We start from the raw sequence: 23,572 nt of genomic DNA, 5'->3' as shown, positions 1-23,572 counted from the left end.
GGTTACTTAATATTTAATTTCATTTTCTGAATGCAATAAGCTTGTTTGCAGTTATCCATAATAAGAGTGTGATTATCAATTCTACTTTCCATACACATATATTGAACAGCAGAATTAATATACAAGCACAATAGTTCATGGAGATGCCACTCAGCAGCAGTCAAGGGAAAAAGTTAGTAATATGTACATACAAAATCGATATTTTACCTAACGCAATTCACCATACAAAATAGGTCTGGAACAATAATGTATATGAAGAGAGAGGGTACTTTTAAATAAATAATTTTTACTTCAATATCTCACAGTTTCATTGCTTCACTGAGCTTATTAAAAATAAAAGTAGTGAAACTTATGGGTTTCACTTATTTATACAAATACAATACATGACAACTGCATGAAAATGGAAAAAAATTGATTATTATTCATATCAAAATCTTATACAAAACTGCATTCACATTCTTGGTGGCAGAGACCAAATGATCAGGAACTACTTCCTAAACCATTTCATATATACAATACTAGAAATAATGGCAACTTCAAGCACAATCAGTATGATAAGAATTGCCTTATTTTTTATAGCATGACATGCTATTTTGTGCATTAATGATCTAGACCGTGTCAGTTCATCATCTGTTTCTGCCAGCCTCCTCTTACTTCTCAACAAACTCTCCCTCTGCTCCCCCAGCTCAGCGATCACTTCTCCTCCTAGTGTCTCAGTTTCAGCTGCAATTGCCTGCATAAATATAAGTACAGTGTCAGTCAGATATTAAAACATGTTTCAAAAACATACAATATCAGAATCTAATTGAAAAAAAATCCCACAACTTCTCTATAACATAAGCCAAATTAAAGCCTCAAGTTTCCAGCCTTATTTCCCAGGCTCTGCATCTCATGCAATGAAATCAACATACACAAATACAACAACTGTAACACTCACTTCTCAGTGTTCATCAGCATTAAGTTGTAATAAACATGGAGGAGGAGATTAATGCGATTAGTGTTTAATGTCTCATCAACAACGAGCCCATTAGAGAGGGACCACAGGCTCAGCTTAGTGAGGGATAGAGAAGGAAAGCAGCTGTGCCCTTTTGAAGGATCCACCCCTGCCTTTGCCTTAAGCAATTTAGGGAAATCATGGAAAACCTAAGTCAGGATGGCCGGAGGGGTTTTGAACAGCCGTCCTGCTGAATGTGAGCCCAGGGTGCTAATAACTGTGCTACCCCACCAAGTGTGTAATAATCACAATGATAATCAGTGACAAGCATGCTACCAGAACATTAACTTCAGATTTTGATAAAGACAGGTTACTGTGATAATCAACAAATTCTGCAACAATTTTATTGTATAATTATGATATATGGGCCGGAATGCATTACTCATGAAAACTGTAGTTACATCTGTTCTCCTATAAATCAATATCTCTCTCTCTCTCTAAGGCACTTCGACTGGCTTATAAAGCACTTCTTGACCATAAAGAGAATGTGTAAAAATACTACAGGAACAGAGGGTCATTTAATGAAAATTTGGTTTCAACAGCACTACACAGTCCCAGTGATTGTCAGGTTCAAAACTGGTTGCAGTGATGTAATAGAGAGGTACAGGATGAGATAGAAAAGAGCAGATTATGTGACTCACATGACAAAGTTACTAAGCACTTACAAAATGTTAAGCGGAACCTTGCTGTAAAGATTAACTGCCACAGCAATTATACCAGATAACCCAATGCAATGACTGTCAGGAATGCTCTTTGTCAATGACATTAACCTACAATTTGATTGCTTTCATATACTAGTGTATAAAATTAAGTCTGTAATTAAACAACTGCCTCACTGTAAAATCTGGTAAGATATTTCTCAATATGAAAGGATACAGTGCTGGTGATACTCACCATGAGCTGTGTGGAACAGGCAAGCCTGCCATAATGAGTGAAGGAAAACTTATAATTGCCCTCACTCTTCCACATGACACGGGAGAAGCAATACTGCACGAAACAGTTTCCAAGGTGGAGAGGAAAGTGCTTATATGCCTTCGAGACAATCATCCTCCCAGCAGATAAAGAGAATCCAACAGTCCTGTTACCACTACAAGAATATGAGCAGAAAATACACAAACTGTTCCTACAGTGCTTAACAACCAAAGAGGAAGATCACTTAACTTGTCTGGAATACTTCCAATGACAATACTATGAAAATATATAACTCATGGGTACTGATGTGGGCTGGCCTAGTGCCCAGTAGGCAGGACATTTATAAATGGGTATTTGCCCAAAGCAGTTTTAAATGTCAAAAATCCGAGCATTTACAACAAAAATACTTTTTAAAATTTTACTGTTAGAATGTATAATTTACCAATTAAAACAAGTAATGGCACGATACTCCCAATATCAGGAGTTAGTAAATGTTTACATTTAAACTCACATATATCATTCATTGCTTTATTACTTGCTGTACGAATAAAGGACTCATGTTAGTGATCGTTGCTCAGCTTTTATATTGTTCTTTTTATTTTTACCAGTTCTCTCTCCCCCCCCCCCCCCCCCCCCCACACACACACACAGCTGTGTAGTCCTTAAGTCATCGCTTTGTAATGTAACACACTTTATAATCTCTGTAAACTCTCTGAATATTACTGAAGAATGGTTATTGATAGCAAAATCATTCCTGAATGTATTAAACAACTGGCATGTGTTTCTTGATAGTAAATATATTCTTAAATGTTAAATTGTTTCCAGTGAAAAAAGAGTGTGTTTTATTGTCAGATATAGTGACATTTGAGACAGATCTAGTTTTCTATTCTGCTCCTTTATCTACTTTTGTATAACTGCCCTGCTATGATGATAAAATGAGAACATCAACATAGAAAATATTTAATAACAAAGAATTGATCCCAAAGACACTAGAATCGTTCGATTCCGATACTAGTCAATTCCTACAGAACTGGCAATTTTTGGACTTGTGGAATTGGAATCAGCACATGACTCATCCCTAATTAAAATCATTACAGATAAATTATTTTTTCCTGTAATTTTTTTGCAGTAGTATAAGTAAAAGTACTAACTACAGTCTACCTACTTAATATAAATTATGCTTTATTTCAAGAATTACTTTCAAACTTAAGTGTTTTTTTTTTTTTTTTTTTTTTTTTTTTTTTTTTTTTTTTTTTTTTTTTTTTTTTTTTTTTTTAAAAATTATGTACTGCCCCAAGAATTTATGTCATTAAAAAGTTTAATTTTATTTATTGTCCAATTTATTTCCCCTAATAACTCTTCCTGAACTCTCAAGCAGCTTTTTCAAAATGGTTATCCAACCACTGCAGAAACAGTGTTGCAAAACACCTATTCCAATTCAAAATATCAGTTTAAAATTTTTTATAAGCACTGATTATCAATTGATCTTTAAAATGCATAAATGCCCGAGCATTTATGAATTTTGGGCATCTGCCCAGGCATTTTACATCAATATGCATGAGCAGCTGCCTCTTCTACACAACTTCATAAGTCCATAAAGAAGATATTCCACTTCATTCCATTGTGCATAATGTACGGAAAGCAAAGAATGGGCTTGCAAAACTAAAGCCACAATTAATTCTTTGCTGGAAAAATTCAGCACAACTATTTAGTGCATTTTCTCTAGCTGCCACAAAACCACTGACTCAGCACAACATAGAGCTCACGGCAAGATTTATCATGGATTTGTTTTGACAGAACCTCTAAGTGGATCTTCGGAAAGAACTTTGGGCCGTCAATGACAACTCTGAATTCATCATCAGGCTAACCCACTTGCCATTTCATATAAATTATTACGAACAGACTGATGAAATACCGATGGACTGCCCAACCACCATCAATCGAAGCCAATGCATTTAATACATGTTTGACGTGGAATTTCTTGAGTTAGTGCAATGCAAGCTTTCTAGGCTTTTCCAATACATGCACGATACACCTTTCATATATCCATGTGGATGAGATTACCTACAAGACCATTTGCTACCTCTGAAACTGCAACCAAGACGGTGGCTTATTAAGTGAAGACCAGATGACACTAAAACAAAACATTGAACAAAAGCCAACACAGATTTACACTAACGTTCTCCAGCTGTCATCTGCCCTCACAAAGTAAATGTGCCCTAAGCACAATTGCACAGAGGACCCGTGAAATCTACAGGAAAGACAGCCTACCAACAGAGCTAAACAACTGCAGACAGGAAAAACTTTGACAAGAGCTGTAAATCAAATGTGCAAAGGAGCAAATGACACAGGATCCAGGAGAGGAAGAAGAAAAACCTATTGTGCAACTGTTTGTCCCTTTCGTCAGAAACACTTCACCTAAAATTCGAAGAATTCTCTGGAAACACAATATCTTGTCTTAAGTCCACCTGTCACCCAATATCAAAACTTTTGTGGGTTCTGTGAAATGGAGCAACAGAGGACTGGGAGTCTATTGCAGTCTGTTCTACTATTAGAAAATGTGTAAATGCGAGATAGTCTGCAGTGTACAAGAATGCGGGGCAAGCACCACATGGATAAACAATAACCATCAAAGTCAGTTGTTGTTGAAGACACTGAGTCTCCAAAAGTCAAAGAATGCATTATAATGGAACAAAGGTTAAAACAGTTATTTACATTTTAGGAATGTGGTTCAAAGAAATTGGCTTGGATTGGGCTACACTGTGGGCTTATAAATAAGGAGACCATTTGATAGTTACATAAAGAAGTCAGCTTTGAGCTTACGCAATGCACATGTCAGTGTCAGCAAGTGGGGAAGATAATTTCGCATCATGCCCGCCACCAAGACTTGCTTCCCTGCCAGAGTAGTGTTTCAAATGCGTTAGTGCCCAAGGATTGTGCCCACAACTGCAGGAGAGAGTAGATGTACAGGCCAGTGGTTACAGGAAAATATTTGGTCATTGGTACTGCCCGAAGATGGTAGCATATCACTGTCCGAAATATCTCACAATCTGGAAAACTCCCCAGTTCAAGAGCACTGAGGCATTGATGTCGTAGGGCATTCAAGTGTACATGGTGATGAAAGGAGTGACAGGGGGGGGGGGGGGGGGGGTTGTTTGGGGAAGGAGACCAGACACCGAGGTCATCGGTCTCATTGGATTAGGGAAGGACGGGGAAGGAAGTCGGCCGTGCCCTTTCAAAGGAACCATCCCGGCATTTGCCTGGAGTGATTTAGGGAAATCACGGAAAACCTAAATCAGAATGGCCGGACGCGGGATTGAACCGTCGTCCTCCCGAATGCGAGTCCAATGTCTAACCACTGCGCCACCTCGCTCGGTGGAGTGACAGGTTTTAACATATCAATTCCTGTTCTCACAACGCCTATGAATGTCATAAAATCACCACATCATTATTGGTGATCTTCTCAGTGAATCCAGATTATTTGAAGGCAACTTTCTTCATGGGAGTAAATGGTATTCTAGGCTTCTGTGAACAATTTACAAGACACACAGACCAGAAAATGGCATTTTCAGATGTTTCCATGTGTGAGTTACACTGTAGTAAGACTAATTTTGTTCACTCACATTATCACTGTTAATGAAATAAGTTTTTATTTTTGAGCATAGGCTTCCGGGGCCAGCATCACCTTCAATATAACATTTCTGGGTATGTGACCACAGTGTCATGATGCTGAATAGACTAAATTCCAGGCACTGCTGGAAGGGGCCTCCATCAGAGAGGAGTATTTATTAGTGGGACCATGCCTTATATATGCTGTTATTTAATCATGTTCCTAATGTTAGTTTATATAAAAAAAAAACACTGATTCAAAGTTTGATTTGGTGGTAGGTGTAGGGAGCTGGGGACTGATGTCCTTCATTAATAGTAGTTTTATTTTAATTGTTATTGGCTGGAACTGATGAATGAGGGGCAACTACATTTACCGTATTGGTTTTCAGAAGAAACTGGTCACATTTCAGCACATTGTAGAAACTGAATCAGTGATACAGGTGAGAGGGGGAAGAAGTAGGAGGCAGTATTAGATCTAGATGTGTAGCCTGTCCTACACATCCTCCCACCACCACCTACTCCAGTCTGATCACAAGCATCACCTATCCCATCAAAGACAGGGCTACCTATGAAAACAACCATGTGATCTACAAGCTAAGCTGCAATCACTGTGCTGCATTCTACTTGGGCATGACAAGCAACAACCCAGTTGTTGAGCATGCTGCCCAACAAAACATTCTTCACTTTAATGACTGCTTCAAAGGATCCTTCCTATCAACATCATCTTTTCTAAGTAGCGCAAGTGGGAGCTCTACCTGCAATACATCCCATGTTCCTGTAACCTTCCTGGTCTCAACCTTCATTAGTCACCATCCTTCACCCACCTATACCCTTCCCTGTTCCCACTCCAGCACTACACAGCCTTCTATCCTACAGAATAACCACAGTCTCTTAGTTTTCTCCTTTTCTGCTCCCTCTCCCCACCACGTCCCTATATGCTCCCACGAGCAGCACTTTACCGTCCCCCACCCCTACCTCGCTATCCCTCCCTCTCCACACCCCAGCCTCCTCCTCAACCCCACCACCCAGATTGCTTCTCCCATCATGTGTAATTGCTCGCTGGCCGATGTGGCCGTGAGGTTCTAAGCGCGTCAGTTTGGAACCGCGTGACCGCTACGGTCGCAGGTTCAAATCCTGCCTCGGGCATGGATGTGTGTGATGTCCTTAGGTTAGTTAGGTTTAAGTAGTTCTAAGTTCTAGGGGACTGATGACCTCAGTAGTTAAGTCCCATAGTGCTCAGAGCCATTTGAACCATTTTTTTGTAATTGCTCGCATTTGAGCCTCGATGGCCAGAGACAGTGGACGTGTGTGAGAGTTGTGTTATTAACAATAATGTATGTATTACATAAAGCGGTAACCAAAAATCTACCTCAATCTTTGTTAACTATTACCTTAAATAATTTATAAAAAGAACTTGCCATAGACAGAATAAACCACACTTATCAAAAAGTAACCACTAATGGAGCTTAATCACAATGTCAAATATAAAACCAGAAGCCTGGTAAGGTAAATAATTTTTTATAAAAATTCTTTCTAAAACACATAACTACTAGAATCGACTTTCCATATCTATGGGCACGAAACACCTAACCAGGCGTTATTAGACAGTCACTCTCACCAAATCATGGAGAAAACCTGTGTGTGCACAGGCTTGCAGTGAAGAGGCAGCACACAAAAGTAAACAATAACTGCACTGCGCAGCGTGCTGGTTGCGATAGTGATCGTCTTAGTGATCTAATATGAATGGACAGCTAACTGTAAGTGCCAAGCAATGGCACAAGTTGTGCTTGGTTAGTGGCCATCATTTACATAATGAAGGATGATTAAAAACAATGGTATAGGACAGTGCCAAAAGTACTTAGTTTAAATAAATTAATGGTTGTTAAATAATGCCTCAAAAGTAGTTAAAACAAATATGACATTGAAAATCAAAAGAGCAAACACAAAGTCTTAGTGGTGGGCAATGAACTGCAATCCTGCCGGTGGTTACTTAGCCATTAAGGAACCAGATTTGTAAAGCTCTCATCATAATGTCACAAAAATTCTGGCTAATATCTCCCACTCACTCAAAGAGAAAGAGAGAGAGAGAGAGAGAGAGAGAGAGAGAGAGAGGTGGGGGTGGGGGTGGGGGTGGAGGGGTGGGGGGCGGGAGTGGAGAAACTTTTTTTTCCAACTAGGTGCTACTAGCATGTATGGCGAAGAACATAATGGTGACTTTATCATCTTAATTGTGTTGCTGTTGCTTCCACATGTATTTCTGTGGCACACTTTTGCACAATGAAAACTTTCTTTTTCAAAGATGGGCAGAATGATAACTATCTGATGCACTAGCCATTACTGCATAGTTTCGACTCTACAATCGAAACTATGCAGTAGTGGTGTTTAAAAATATAAAAGGATGTTTTACTGCTACCAACTGCAGCTAGTTCAGCAGATAGTTCTCATTCTGCCCATCTAATCATTCTGCCCATCTTTGAAAAAGAAAGTTTTCATTGTACAAAAGTGTACCACAGGAATACACATGGTGCTCTTCCCCAATTATCTTGTAAACTACTGTTTAAAGAGTTAAAATACTTAACGAAAGCACAACAGCTCATGCTTTCTCTTGTGAAATCTGTTGTAAAAAATCAGTGTTTGGAAGGGACAAATGACTCCAAAAATTACAATACTACAGGAAAAAGATGGCATTCATTACTTTTTATTAAATTTGACTTCAGTTCAAACATGGGATTATTAATGCTACCGCTAAAATCTTTGATCACTTACCACTTATATTTAGTGCTAGATGATTAGAAAAGCTAAATATCAAGGTGAACTAAATATGCTCATAAGCAACTCCCTCTATAGCAAAGAATAATGTTACTCAGAAAAATATAGCTTACTTAGGCAAAATATAACAACAAAAACAATCAGTTTTTGATATGCTTTATTACACTGCAATACATCAAATCTGACCAATAATTTTTCCCATACATAATGGAAAAGAATGATATGTAATGGCAATCTGTACAAAAGATGGGGATGCACAGTGATACAATGTTAGCTTGGAAAGAGGGCGATAATCAAAGCTGTTAGCACAACGAGTCATAATTTGGAATTCATTATAATCATGCTCTCAATGCTGTGGCAGCTACACCAATAAAAGGATTACAGGGCAAATAATTTCTGTTTTTTATGACAATTCACAGGTAGGAGAAAGTCCTTTGACAACTATTCCTATAATACAATTCTGAATTGATGATACTGTGAGTCGAGAATCTGAGTTATTTTAAAAGATTGTTCTCAGCTGCCATGTTCAATAGTGTCCATTACACACACACACACACACACACACACACACACACACACACACACACACACACAAGTTTGTAAATCAGAATCAGCAACTCTTATATCTACAATCACAGACATCAAGCAACTTAGATGCAAAGATGACCACTATTGCCCCTTTCATATTTGTTTATTTATTGGTCCAAGAATCAGTTTTGTACATTGTTTGTACATTTGATATAGAACAGTGGTAAACCTAGTTAGTTTACAATACAGTAGTCATTTTGACTACATTGTTGACAATATAAAAATGCATAATAATGTAGGTTGGTGTACTACATTGCTTCTACATGTGATAATAGCAGTTATTAAGTGAGATGACATGACAAGCACAATGTAAACTATATTATGAACTGGCAATTAGTGAAATTTGGTAAATGAGGTTTACTTATTATAATGTTCCATAAACTCAGACAAAGAATAAAAGCAGTGGTCAAGCAAGAACTATTTTAACTTTATTTTAAATGCATTTAATGTTGGTATGCATTTCAGGTAAGAAGGCATATGGTTATATAACATAGCTCCAGAATGATACACTCCTCTTTTGCATAAGTTTGTACTTATTGTGTTCCTGTGTAGGTTCATCTTCTGTCTAGTTTCATATGTGTATATATCTTAGTTGGGTTTGAAGAGATTTTCCTTTTTTAAGATGCTCCCTTTTGTGAAAATTAGTATTTCATATATATACAAGCAAGGCAGTGGCAATATTTTCAGAGTTTTAAAAAAGAGTCTACAGAAATCCTCTTTTTCTGTATTTTAAATGTTTTTGTAGTATTTGTGGAATTCCCTCAAAAAATTATTCCATACATAAGTAGTGACTCTATACTGCAATGATACATTGCCAGCACTGATGAGCAGCTTGTATTTTGAGTGAGGATCTTAACAGCATAAGCTAATGAATTCAGCCTCTTTTTTTAAATTGCTTAGGTGTACCTCCCACTTCAGATCTGCCTGAACATGTGCACCTAGAAATTTTGTTTGACTGACCTTCAACACATTTTTTCCTTCAATACTGAAAACAGGGCTTGCAGGATGCAGGTTTTGTGTGGTATGGAAGTTAACTGCCACAATTTTTTCAGAATTTATGATGAACCTATTGGCATTGAACCAGTGTGTTAAGGTACACATAACTGATACTGCAGCCTCCTGCAAATTTTCCTCATTCTGTGATTTAATTGGAATATTAGTGTCATCTGCGAATAGTACAGTGGTTCCATCATGTATTTTACTAGCCAAGTCATTTACATACAGCAGAAATAGGACAGATCCTAGAACTGAGCCTTGTGGGACTCCATACTTGATTTCCTGCTCATCACTGTAAAAACAAGAAATTTTTTGTGTTTCACTATTTTTGTGTTTTATTTCTGTAATCTTCTGACGATAACTGAGGTACGACTGGATCCACTTTTCAGATTGGCCTCTAATTCCATAATTACTTAATTTACACATGAGAATGCCATGATCAATTACATCAAAGGCTTTACTTAGATCCAGAAATATCCCAGATACACGTTGTTTGTTTATGATCCACTGCTTTTTATACTTCATTTAAGAAGGCAAAAATTGCTGACTGAGTTGATTTTCCAGCTCTGAACCCATGTTGGGAGTCACTTATCAGCCTCTCTTTATTTAAGAAAACTGTTAATCTTCTAAGGAGCATTTTTTCCATAATTTTGCTGAAGTCTGACAAAACTGAAACTGGTCTATAATTATCAATATCACTTTTTGCACCCTTCTTTTCCCCATTCTCAAACAATGAATTTACTATGTCTGTTAGTGTTTCCACAATAAATGTTGCACTAGCTTTGATAATAGCATCTGGTATCTCATCAACACGCACTGAATATTTATTAGGTAATTCTGTGAGGATTCTTGACAGTTCCTCAGGTGTTGCTGGATACAAGAAGAATGTGTTTGAATGAATTTTTTGATCTGAGTGACTGGTTGGCTGTTTGTCATGGTGTGTATTTATTAACTGTTGTGCTACATTTGAGAAATAATTGTTGAAAGCACTAGCAACATGTCTGGGGTCAGTAAGTTTATTTTTATTCATAATCAGCTCTTTATTACTGTGATCAATTGGCCTGGTACCAATTTCTTTCCTTATAATTTGCCAGGTTGCTTTAGTTTTATTCTTGGAATCACACAATATTTTGTTATTTTCTAGTTTTTTTGCTTCTGAAATAACTCATGTTAGTATTCTTTTGTATCTTTTGAAATATGCAATAAAGTCAGGGCTGGTATTATGCTTGGAGTACTCATACAATCTCCTTTTATTTTGACATGATATCCTTATCCCTTTTGTAATCCACTTGTTTGTTTTTTGAGTAGAGTTTAACATAGTTGTTTTCTTGGGAAAAGCTATTTCAAAAAAATGTTTGAATGTAGCCATAGACTTATATTTCTCATTGGTCTCATTACAGTCATATACACTCCTGGAAATGGAAAAAAGAACACATTGACACTGGTGTGTCAGACCCACCATACTTGCTCCGGACACTGCGAGAGGGCCGTACAAGCAATGATCACACGCACGACACAGCGGACACACCAGGAACCGCGGTGTTGGCCGTCGAATGGCGCTAGCTGCGCAGCATTTGTGCACCGCCGCCGTCAGTGTCAGCCAGTTTGCCGTGGCATACGGAGCTCCATCGCAGTCTTTAACACTGGTAGCATGCCGCGACAGCGTGGACGTGAACCGTATGTGCAGTTGACGGACTTTGAGCGAGGGCGTATAGTGGGCATGCGGGAGGCCGGGTGGACGTACCGCCGAATTGCTCAACACGTGGGGCGTGAGGTCTCCACAGTACATCGATGTTGTCGCCAGTGGTCGGCGGAAGGTGCACGTGCCCGTCGACCTGGGACCGGACCGTAGCGACGCACGGATGCACGCCAAGACCGTAGGATCCTACGCAGTGCCGTAGGGGACCGCACCGCCACTTCCCACCAAATTAGGGACACTGTTGCTCCTGGGGTATCGGCGAGGACCATTCGCAACCGTCTCCATGAAGCTGGGCTACGGTCCCGCACACCGTTAGGCCGTCTTCCGCTCACGCCCCAACATCGTGCAGCCCGCCTCCAGTGGTGTCGCGACAGGCGTGAATGGAGGGACGAATGCAGACGTGTCGTCTTCAGCGATGAGAGTCGCTTCTGCCTTGGTGCCAATAATGGTCGTATGCGTGTTTGGCGCCGTGCAGGTGAGCGCCACAATCAGGACTGCATACAACCGAGGCATACAGGGCCAACACCCGGCATCATGGTGTGGGGAGCGATCTCCTACACTGGCCGTACACCACTGGTGATCGTCGAGGGGACACTGAATAGTGCACGGTACATCTAAACCGTCATCGAACCCATCGTTCTACCATTCCTAGACCGGCAAGGGAACTTGCTGTTCCAACAGGACAATGCACGTCCGCATGTATCCCGTGCCACCCAACGTGCTCTAGAAGGTGTAAGTCAACTACCCTGGCCAGCAAGATCTCAGGATCTGTCCCCCATTGAGCATGTTTGGGACTGGATGAAGCGTCGTCTCATGCGGTCTGCACGTCCAGCACGAACGCTGGTCCAACTGAGGCGCCAGGTGGAAATGGCATGGCAAGCCGTTCCACAGGACTACATCCAGCATCTCTACGATCGTCTCCATGGAAGAATAGCAGCCTGCATTGCTGCGAAAGGTGGATATACACTGTACTAGTGCCGACATTGTGCATGATCTGTTGCCTGTGTCTATGTGCCTGTGGTTCTGTCAGTGTGATCATGTGATGTATCTGACCCAAGGAATGTGTCAATAAAGTTTCCCCTTCCTGGGACAATGAATTCACGGTGTTCTTATTTCAATTTCCAGGAGTGTACATCTTTCCAACTTTCACCCTCTTGGAGAGAACAAAAATATTCCACATTTTTTATACTGAAATTCCTCACAGTGTGTTGTGTTCGACTGGGAATTTGGTGTCCTGAAACATTCATTGCAAGAATTTGAGCATAGTGATCGCTAAAACCCATGTTTTCAACTTGTGTGTTATAGGCATATTTGCACGTATTTATCAAGATTGATCAATAATAGTTGCAGAAGTAGGTGTTTCTCGAGTTGGTTCCGTTACTGTTGGACTGATGTTGAACAATTGCAGTAAATTTATAATGTCATCTCTGAATTTATTGGATGTTGAGAAATATAATTATATTTTTCTTGGGAGAGTGAATTTCTTACAAGAGTTCCTCCATGTTATTGTAAAACACTTTTTTATCTCCATCTGATGACCTGTATACACAAATAATACCTGTATTTTGCCTTGTTAGTTCTATATCTTTTTCACAGGACAGTTTATGGTATTTGGTTACACTAGTGAATTCAATATTTTATTTAACATTATATACATACATACATACATACACACACACACACACACACACACACACACACACACACACACACACACGTACCCTCATGACTCAATATTTTCCAACAAAACATGCTTGCAAGTTTGAACTGAGGAAGGTATGTTTGCTCTAACATATCTTGTTTGAGCCAGTGTTCTGTAAAGCATAGTACATAAATATCATTTAGATCATTTAATATTATTTCTATTTCATTTAGATTATTTGGGAGTGACTGAACATTTTGATGGAGTAATTTAAAATTAGGGACATGGAGGGTATCATTTCTTGCTTGACCACTTATTTTTTCCAGGGATCCGTCATTTACTGTGTGGCTTGTTGGTTCACCGTTTGTGGGTTCCTGCCTTTCTTCTGTCAAAATTTTCCCAATTTTCACTTTTTTCTGTCCTTTTTCACCCATCTGTCCATTAACAACTGCCTTGATTAGATGGCTTGAAATTTGACCTAGTAAATGTGTTGTTATGACTTTCATTGGGCCTATTTTTTGTCATAAAATGGTCCATAATGGTCTGTTTTCTCGTGGGTGGCACTTTCAGTTTGAGACTGGCACTTTCTATCAGATTGTCCATTTGTGTATGCTTTTTTTCTTGTACAGATACTTGGTTTTTCAGTTTTCGCCATGTGTATGAAAGAAGCAAGCCTATTACAAATGCGAATCTTTCCTTATTTGTTTAGATGTAAACCATGAGTTGTATATTCATTTCTTTTCAGGCATTTTATTTCAAAATTCACAGATAATCTTTTCCTACACATGCCTGTAGCAGTGTTGATTTTTTCTAATATAATGTGGTTTGCAGCTATGATTTTTCCATTTAGACCTTGTGCATCATGTCTAAGCGGTATTGGATGAATTATTACATTTGTTTTTGAGTGGGCAAGACTTTAATTCATAGTTTTTTAACAAAACCAGCACACAACTGCAGCTCTTTCAGAACACAGGGAGTAGAAGTGAATAACTGTTATTGTGCCACCTATCATCTACAAACAAATAATGCATTTCTCTACAACTTCAATTCAACTAAGACTACATAAATTTCACTTGTTCAAGAGCATTTTTGCAAAGCTTGTGAGGTCACCGTACACAACTTAATTATCTACTTCTAATAATGCTGCTAGTGTTGAATTAATAGACAGATATAATTATTCTGTGAGGAGGTAAATTGATGCACTGATTGGTACATATCTCTCAGCATCAGATTTTTTTACAGACAGAAAAAGATCTGAAGGTTATACACAGTCACAAATGGATGCAATGAAGTACTCTCACCTCCGATTCAAAAGAATTTGCAGTAAAGCATGTAATAAAACAGTCAAATACACAAATAGTTTATATGAGGCTCATCCAGAAAGTAAGTCCTGACATAAAAAAAGAGTAAAACTAATAATGTAATAATAGTGTTTATCGTACATGCAAGTACGTACCTTCCACTACTTTTCTACAATATTATGTCCATTGCTGAAAAATTGGTGCAGGATGCAATTACATTGTACAGCCCTGCCATGGAAATTTGCCATCTGTGGTAATAATCAGCTGGTGACCTACTTTTTTGCACATTTTCATTTTCAATGTTTTGGATGGACAAGTGACATGACCATGAAATTCCCATCCTATATCATTCCCAGCATCTACCCTTAACACCAGTGTCTCATTTACTTTGTTAGTTAGTTACTTTTCTCTTCTTACTGAACATTCTCATTTTTTTTAGAGGAATAATACATCCACCTACAAAAACAAATGAGTGATTCATTGCCTTGTCCCAGTAACTCTCATTGATATGAAAGAACAGCTGCCATCATGTCAAGTTCATATTTGCCATTTTATTGACTGGGAGCATCAGTGAGCACATTACTTTTCACTATAATTTTTGTTTTCAGTTAATGCTCATAAAATAATTAACTGTTTGTAATGGTTTTAACTATCTAGTCATTATCAATAGCCTATAAATATTGCTTTGCTGATGGCTGCATCGTAACATGCTATGAGTCAACATTTCATTGAGGCTCCTACCGTTGACTCCTAGAACATTTTGATGCAGCTATCAGCAAAGCTATATTAATAGGCCGCTGGTAATGACCAGAAGGTTGAAACCGATACAGCCACTACAGTATTTGTGATCATTGACTGAAATAAATTTTATAGTGATCATGTCATGCGCCATTCAATAAAAAAAAAACTGAGTCTCATGTATGGTGGCTATTTACATAATGTCCATATTAACAGGCACATGTTATTGCTAGACGACATATCTCAACCAAATTCAAGTGACATATACTTCCAACCCAACGACAAACTTTTTCACGACACTTGTAAAAATAATAAGAGAGAGAGTAAGAGTAAGAGAGAGAGAGAGAGAGAGAGAGAGAGAGAAAATAAAAGACATTCTGTAATGTAGGGTTTCGTCAGCAGAACTTACTTCCTGTGATAACCCCATTGCTGTTACCTACACTGAAACTAAAGAATCAAATTGAAAAAATCTGCTGACATGATTCAGATATTTCTAACTTACTGTATGGAAAATTTCTGTCTGATAGAGATTTTCTTCCTTTCTACTTTGATCAATGTCGTGGAAAATTCAAACTTATATTGTTGTGATTACACCATTCTTTCTCTATCCCACTACTTGCAAAACGAAATTCTCAAACAGAACTCTTACTAGCCAATGAGTTGTCAAAACTATTTGCTTGATACATCACATTTTATTTATTGTCACATTTCACTTTAGAACCCACTATCTTGAGGTTATGATGAATCACCAGTTATACAATATTTAACATGATCGCATACATTTTATAAATTATAACTGTCAATTAACTTCTATTCTAGCGAATATAGAAACTTTTTGGCATGATGTAGCTATATGAAAAATGATGTGTATTTCAGAAAAAAAATTATGTATGCTACTGTTCTGAACTAGAAAGAAAAATCTAACATATATTTACAATTAGGTCTTCCCAACCCAACAGGTTTTTTTTTATAATTAGCTGTTTTGCGCTCCCCCTCCCCCACACATACAAACAAATACTTACAACCAAAGGAAACCACTGAAAAACATACAAATTGGGGACAGTTTGAGTACAAAACCAACAGAAGCATTATTTATTGTTTCATACATTATGCAAACATATTAAATTGATAAGTAATGATTATTTACTGTTTGGATTGTGTAACAGAGAACTTACATTAGACTGCAGAGAAACCTTAGTGGACAGAAGAAAGAGCAACTTGCTGAAATTGGGAGAAGCTAGATGTGAAGTATGAAAACAAAAACTTGTCTACAAAGGTAATATATTAATAGGAAACCCAGAAATAATGCAATATGATGAGGTAATATGCAGAAATGTATATGACTGTCATAACTTACTTTTTTTTAAAAAAATACAGGGCTTTATAGTGAAATATCACACACACACACACACACACACACACACACACACACACACACACACACACACACACACACACAGAGGGAGGGAGGGAGGCAGTGAGGGGGAGGGAGAGGGAGGGAGGGGGCAGGAGGGGGAGAGGACGGAGGGAGAGAGAGGGAGGGAGGGAGGGGGGGAGGGAGGGGGGAGGGAGGGAGGGAGAGGGAGGAGGAGGAGGAGGAGGAGGAGGAGGAGAAGAAGAAGAAGAAGAAGAAGAAGAAGAAAGTTTTGGGGTATGTAAATACTTCAGGAGTAAAGGAGATCACTCATCAAACAGCTGAAGCACTGAGTCGCCCACAGGCATACACAAAAAAATAAAGAAGAGTTGCTGGCTTTCAGAGTAAAGTATGCCTATAGTATGACTACAGATAAGGATCAAAATTTAAGGCATCTATTTCAAAATGCAGGAATGGCATGACAGCAGATAACCAAGGTCGGAACCATAATGTATATATGTAATAATATAATTAGACAATATTGCACCACCTATCAGAAATCCAGCCTATTGTGCCTCCTATTACATTGGAAACTCCATACATGGAATGGGTGTATTGCTCTTTTAACTTCAATTAAGTACCAGACATGAGTTTACATTCATTCACCTGGGAACGTGCCAAACTGTCCGCTGTTCGTTCCAGTGCCGCATGCCCTTCCAAAACCGTGCGTCGAACTGGATCATCCTGAATGTTTCCTGCCCAAGACACCATATTTTAAGGTGTTCTATAACAAACTAAAAAACAATAATAAATCTATGTTCTTCCTGTCTTTCATTAATTAATTATACAAAGCTAGACTTTTAGTCACAGTAGCATTGTTACATCAACAGTTTAACATTTAAAATGTATTGATAAGTGGTTGAAGTTACTTTCCAGGGAGGAGAAAAATGATGATGATGATGATGATGATGATGATGATGAGGAGGAGGAGGAGCATAGTTACGAGTTCGCATTCTGTTGATGTTAGAGACAGAGCAATCTATTAACTTGGCAATCATGGTGAAAAGACTGAGTTACGGCCTTATCTGACGAACCAATCTGGATTTTGTTATGGGGTTTTCAGGAAATTGTAGGTCTATACCAGAAGTGTTAGGTAGGGCTTACAGCTGCATTCTTCTTAAATATGAGTCTAGCTTATCTGATATATTCAACAGCAGAAACATTAACAAAGAAAGCAAATATAATATACAATGTAATACACACTATTTTCTCAGAAGGGACAAAAAGTTTACAAACATGCCCATTACATTACATCAGTTGTATACCTGTTAAATGACACAAATGTATAAATAAATCATAAAACTTGGTTTAACATGATCTGGGGTTTATGCAACAAGAACCAAAAACAAAATTTCCAATGGAGAGAGAATCTATTTGAGGATTGTCACTATTCAGAAAGTGGAAGAGATGGTGAGCAGTAGAGAAAAATGTAGAAAAGGGCTATACATAGCTGAGTACAAGAAGTAATCATCCTTTCCTATTCTGTCTGTCTTTCTCTCAGCACCTCTTCTGTTTAGTGGCTAGCAATCTATCCAGATTGTCTGACAATTAAAAACTGAACGTGTAATCCAGTATACAGGTCTCTAATAGTCTGGTTTTAGGCAAACTTCTGGATGTTATGGCTCACTCAAATTAAAAATGAAACAAAAATGTATTTTTACCTAGTGAATCTATAACTTATTGAAGACTGGAGCTTAAAACATATAAGTAAAAGAAGTTTATTGCTGATATGCCAGCAAAAGATGAAAACAACTTCTGTATATAAGAATATTATCCAAGCAGGTGTAGGTAAACAACAGAAACACTGAAGACTGAGAAAGCAGAAGCAGCTTTTAAAGCAGTAAATTCTTTATGTGGTTATGTAGAGTGCACATTCACAGTCTTTGATGACCAAATAAAACACAGCAGATTGGTGATATTTAAGTGTTGGTACAATCTACAGAAGCAGCTTCTGACAGTTCATTCTCCCTGTGTTTGTTTCAGCTTTGACACAGTCAACTATCTTGAGGGTTCTTCTTCATTAATCAACTCATACGTGTACCTGGCAGTGCCAGAAAATAAATATTCATATAGACTGTCATAGGTAAAACAGGTAGCACACTTTGGTTTATTGGTAGAATATTGGCTAAATGCAATTAAGCCTACAAAGGAGATTGTCTACAAAGCACTCCGCAACCGATCACAGAGTACTGTTCAAGTGTGTGGGGCCTAAGCAAAATAGGATTTACAAGGGATATTGCATGTATACAAAAGTGTGTGGGGCCTAAGCAAAATAGGATTTACAAGGGATATTGCATGTATACAAAGACCATGGCTTGTCACAGGACGGTTTCACCCATAGGAGAGCATCATAGGGACACTAAAAGAACAAATACCAGATGCTTTTAGGCAGACACAAACTATTCAGTACAAGTTCACTTACAAAGTTTCAAGAATCAGCTTTAAGTGACTAGCCTAGGAATATGATAAAATACCTTAAGTTGGCAAGATTGGACAAATTACATCAATACTCTTTACATTTATTGCTGAATTTCCTGGTATTAAATTATACTGAAAGCTTTTGGTGATGACCTGCTTCTACAAGTAATACAAAGAATATTGAATACTGTCTTGATTAAATTATTATGGATTTTCGTTCTGACCGCTGTTGTATGGCGCACAGCTTGGCAATTTTTGGGAAGCGTTTTACTCTTTTCTCCACGAAAATTGTCTTAACACATACATAGCTACATTTTGGAATGTATTATTCTAATATCTTCACATTACTCAACGGTACATCGGATTGAGTACTGGAACGGTCATCTAAGAATTATATTTGTGAGCGTTGACAACGAATTTGAATATTTGAAAATAGATAAATGAAGGCATCGTAAGGAACTTTTGTGTATCATACACAATTCAGCATTTCAAATATGACACAATGCTTGTGGCGGACTGTTCTTACGAACAGGTAAAACTGGACTTCTCAAGCATTCGTGTCTACTAGCATAAGAATCTCTACAGACTAGCTGTGTATGTAAGTGTGTGTGTCTAAAATCTTTTAATTCTCACATTATCTGACACCTGTTTACTGTAGTCTATCGTCTCGCTAACTTGACAGTCTATAAATAACACTCACTCTTCAAATTGAAGCAATTTTCATGTCATGTAATCATCAAGGCTTATTCCGTTCCGTTCATCACTTATAACGCATATTCCGGATTAGGAAAATTTTCAGTTCAAAATATTTTTGTTGTACTTGCTCACCACTGAATCATCTGCAATCATTCATGAGAACTGTAACAAATAATCTCTATGAATGACAGCGTCTTTAATTGAGGAACATCACTGTTCCTCGCACTTATAATGCGTGTTGGAACGAACTAAATTAATGTTTCATTACTAAAACTGCAAGCCAATTTTTAAATCCACACCTGTCTACAAAAAAGCAAAATCTAGTGTCACAGTGAGCTCCCCACGCTCCCCGCTATGCATATCTTCGCCCCTGAAATGTAGCTTTCTTGTGTTGTAATGGTGACGCTGAGGTTGACGACTTATCAGGGGCGTGGAAACTGAGTTTTCAATTTTCACTTAGAATTTAAGATTTGACACCTACAATGAACTGTAAGTATATTGCACAACAAATAAATGTTTGTGCTGCCCATTTCCATCCGTTGTAATTTTTATACAATTTCATTTAGTTCCATTTCGCGAAAGAAATGGGTTGTAGCAAACGAACTCCAGTCCAAAGAAATAATCCCTACCTTCAGCGCCTTTAAGTTATACAATATTCAAGACAGTTTGAGTTGTGATGCTAGCAAACAAGCAGTGTTTATTTTGAAACGAAAGATGTGTTGCGTTTGATAAAAGTTTCTCATACAACGTGTTTTTCTGTTGTGTGACCCAGAGAAACTCATGGATTTGTGTATTTGAGAACCTATTTCATTCCATTCGCTGGTGGAACATGGAAGGGCTTTTAAATTGTTCTGTGGAGAGCTTTGCTAAATAGTAAACGTACTTTCTAAAGATGTAATGCCGTTGTACTCGCGTAATAATTATTTCAAATACTTATAAAACGATGATTAGTATCACGCTTTCTTGCTGTAACAGAGAGAACATGAAATAAACCTACTCTTTCCAAAAATATCTTTTATTCGATTTATGGATAAGTTCATCTGTAATTGTTCACATTCTGTATAGTACAGTAGTAGGAAGTTAAAAAAAGGCCTGTTTTCTTGCAGTGAAATACATGGCGCTAGGTACCTCTAGAAGGCGAAGACAGGATTGCATTTTAAACATTACGGAAGAAATTGCATTATATTTCAGAATTTAATGATGATGATGTGAAAATGAATTTGTTATATACTGTTCGTGTGCTTTCAATTTTAATAGTTCAGAATTGGTATTTCTTCTAAGAATATATTTAGTTTCGGAAATAAACCTAAGATTAATTTGTGAAAAACAGTATGGCAACAGATTTAAAAGATGCCCTGTGTGATTTCTCATAGTATGCATGTATATTCTTATGTTTAATAAAGAATCATACATTTTGATATAAATGAAAGTCAGGAACGTTAGTGCTTATTTCTAAATACCTGGCGATAGGTAATGATAAGGAAAGATGCTACTCACTATGTAGCAGACATGCTAGGCATGGCACAACAAAAAGAATGTCACAATAAAGCTTTCGGCAGGTAAGACCTTAGTCAACAATAGTGTGTGTATTGTTGACCAAGGCCGAAAGCTTTGAGACATTCTTTTTGTTGTGTCTATCTGCGACTCAGCACGTCTGCTATATGGTGAGTGGCAACTTCCCTTTTCATAATATTGTTACATTCAATCCTGGATTTTCTATTGTTTGTCATTTAGAGCTATCTTTGCCTTTTGTTGAAATGTTTTGGAGTATTATGAAAATTCAAAATGTGAATACAGCAATGCAAGTAAGATTCTGATAATCGTAACAAAATGAAAACGCAAGATAGTTTACTTTTGTACTTTGGAAATCTCGTTACATGCACATAGTGGGACCTACACAGTGATGACTTGTAGAACTACAAAAAAATCATCTAACAGGCATTTTGACAATGACACTTCTATACAGAGAAATAAAAGGAATTAAAAGGTAATTGAAATGAAAACTTTATGAACTACATTAATTAAGTAAGTTTGAATGAGGGCTGCTAACGTGGAAAAAAACCTGCTGTTTAATGACAATCACTTATTAGGGCATGGCAGAGATTACTTAAAAAAGTAGCTTTTCACAGATTAGTTTGCATCTACTTTCAAGCATGTGCCAGTTCAGTTCTTTCAGCATCTCCGTCACATTCGTGTGTCAAACATGCGGCAATTGTGCTGCCCTTCTTTGTGTCCATTCACTAGCCTTTGATAGTCCTATATGGTATGAGTCTCTCACACTTACGCTGTATTGCGCAAGTGTTTTGTATCCAGTTTCCTTTGTAGACTGTCTGCATTTCCCTAGTATTCTACCAGTCAATTGCAGTCAGGCACCTGCTTCACCTACAACTGAAACCATGTGATTTTTCCATTTCATATCCCTACAGATTGTTTCAGAAAGGTATTTGTATGATTGACTGATTCCAGCTGTGACTCCTTAATGTTCCCAGCACACTTCCCTGAGGCACACCTGAAGTTACTTTCCCATCTGTCGACGACGGTCCATTCAAGATAACATACTGTGTCCACCCCACCACCCATCAATAAATCCTCAGTCCCGTTACAAGTCTCACTTGATACTCCATGTGATCATTGTACTTTTGATAAGTTTATGCCTGATTACTGAGTCAGATGCATTTTGGAATTCAAGAAGCATTGTATCTGACTGTATTGGTCCATAGCTTTTGGGATACATCACATTACAAAAGCTCATATTAGGTCTCACATATTCAATATTTGCAGAGTTCATTGCCGTTTGTCAAGGAGGAGGTCATTTAGTTCAAAGCATTTCATTAGAACTGGGCTTAGAATGTGTTCTGAGAGTCTACAACAAATACCTGACAATGATACTGGATGGTAGTTTTTTGGATCAGTTCTGCTGCTCTACTTGTAGATGGGTGTGGCCCACGCACTCTTCCAACCTCTGAGCACAGTGCTTTGTTAACGAGATTGTTGTTGTTGTGGTCTTCAGCCCTGAGACTGGTTTGATGCAGCTCTCCATGCTACTCTATCCTGTGCAAGCTTCTTCATCTCCCAGTACCTACTGCAACCTACATCTTTGTGAATCAGCTTAGTGTATTCATCTCTTGATCTCCCTCTACGATTTTTACCCTCCACGCTGCCCTCCAATATTAAATTGGTGGTCCCTTGATGCCTCAGAACATGTCCTACCAACCGATCCCTTCTTCTAGTCATGTTGTGCCACAAACTCCTCTTCTCCCCAATTCTATTCAATACCACCTCATTAGTTATGTGATCTACCCATCTAATCTTCAGCATTCTTCTGCAGCACCACATTTCGAAAGCTTCTATTTTTTTTCTTGTCCAAACTATTTATCGTCCACGTTTCACTTCCATACATGGCTACACTCCATACAAATACTTTCAGAGACGGCTTCCTGACACTTTAATCCATACTCGATGTTAACAAATTTCTCTTCTCCAGAAACACTTTCCTTGCTGTTGCCAGTCTACATTTTATATCCTCTCTACTTTGACCATCATCAGTTATTTTGCTCCCCAAATTGCAAAACTCCTTTACTACATTAAGTGTCTCATTTCCTAATCTAATTCTCTCAGCATCACCTGACTTAATTCGACTACATTCCAATATCCTCGTTTTGCTTTTGTTGATATTCATCTTATATCCTCCTTTCAAGACACTGTCCATTCCGTTCAGCTGCTCTTCCAAGTCCTTTGCTGTCTCAGACAGAATTACAATGTCATTGGCGAACCTCAAAGTTTTTATTTCTTCTCC

The 23,572-nt window shown here is 38.0% G+C and overlaps 2 protein-coding genes across 7 annotated transcripts in view; one reads left to right on the top strand and one right to left on the bottom strand.

Moving 5' to 3' along the window:
• Positions 1 to 401: 401 nt before the first annotated feature.
• Positions 402 to 20,192, bottom strand: LOC124619306 (vesicle transport through interaction with t-SNAREs homolog 1B). Of its 6 annotated transcripts, XM_047145600.1 has the most exons (4): positions 20,076 to 20,143; positions 19,781 to 19,938; positions 17,269 to 17,396; positions 402 to 733 (listed from the first exon to the last, which is right to left on the bottom strand). In XM_047145600.1, the coding sequence occupies exons 3-4, from the start codon at positions 17,371 to 17,373 to the stop codon at positions 488 to 490; spliced, it is 351 nt and encodes a 116-aa protein (XP_047001556.1). In that variant the 5' UTR covers positions 17,374 to 17,396; positions 19,781 to 19,938; positions 20,076 to 20,143; the 3' UTR covers positions 402 to 487. The 6 variants fall into 6 exon arrangements, with proteins under 6 accessions (XP_047001556.1, XP_047001559.1, XP_047001562.1 ...); XM_047145603.1 differs by lacking the exon at positions 19,781 to 19,938 and having other exon boundaries at positions 20,076 to 20,192; XM_047145606.1 differs by lacking the exon at positions 19,781 to 19,938 and having other exon boundaries at positions 17,269 to 17,386; positions 20,076 to 20,142.
• The window catches only part of LOC124619304 (gastrula zinc finger protein XlCGF57.1-like), a 226,718-nt gene continuing 223,301 nt past the window's right edge, over positions 20,156 to 23,572 (top strand). Inside the window, exon 1 of the mRNA XM_047145599.1 lies at positions 20,156 to 20,265. The gene's annotated coding sequence lies outside the window, so the exon portion shown is untranslated. The remainder of the gene's footprint in view (positions 20,266 to 23,572) is intronic.

The sequence above is a fragment of the Schistocerca americana genome, chromosome 6 (assembly GCF_021461395.2).
Source record: "Schistocerca americana isolate TAMUIC-IGC-003095 chromosome 6, iqSchAmer2.1, whole genome shotgun sequence".
Classification (NCBI taxonomy): domain Eukaryota; kingdom Metazoa; phylum Arthropoda; class Insecta; order Orthoptera; family Acrididae; genus Schistocerca; species Schistocerca americana.
The sequence above is the reverse complement of the archived record's forward strand: the minus strand, read 5'-3'. Positions and strand labels throughout refer to the sequence as shown.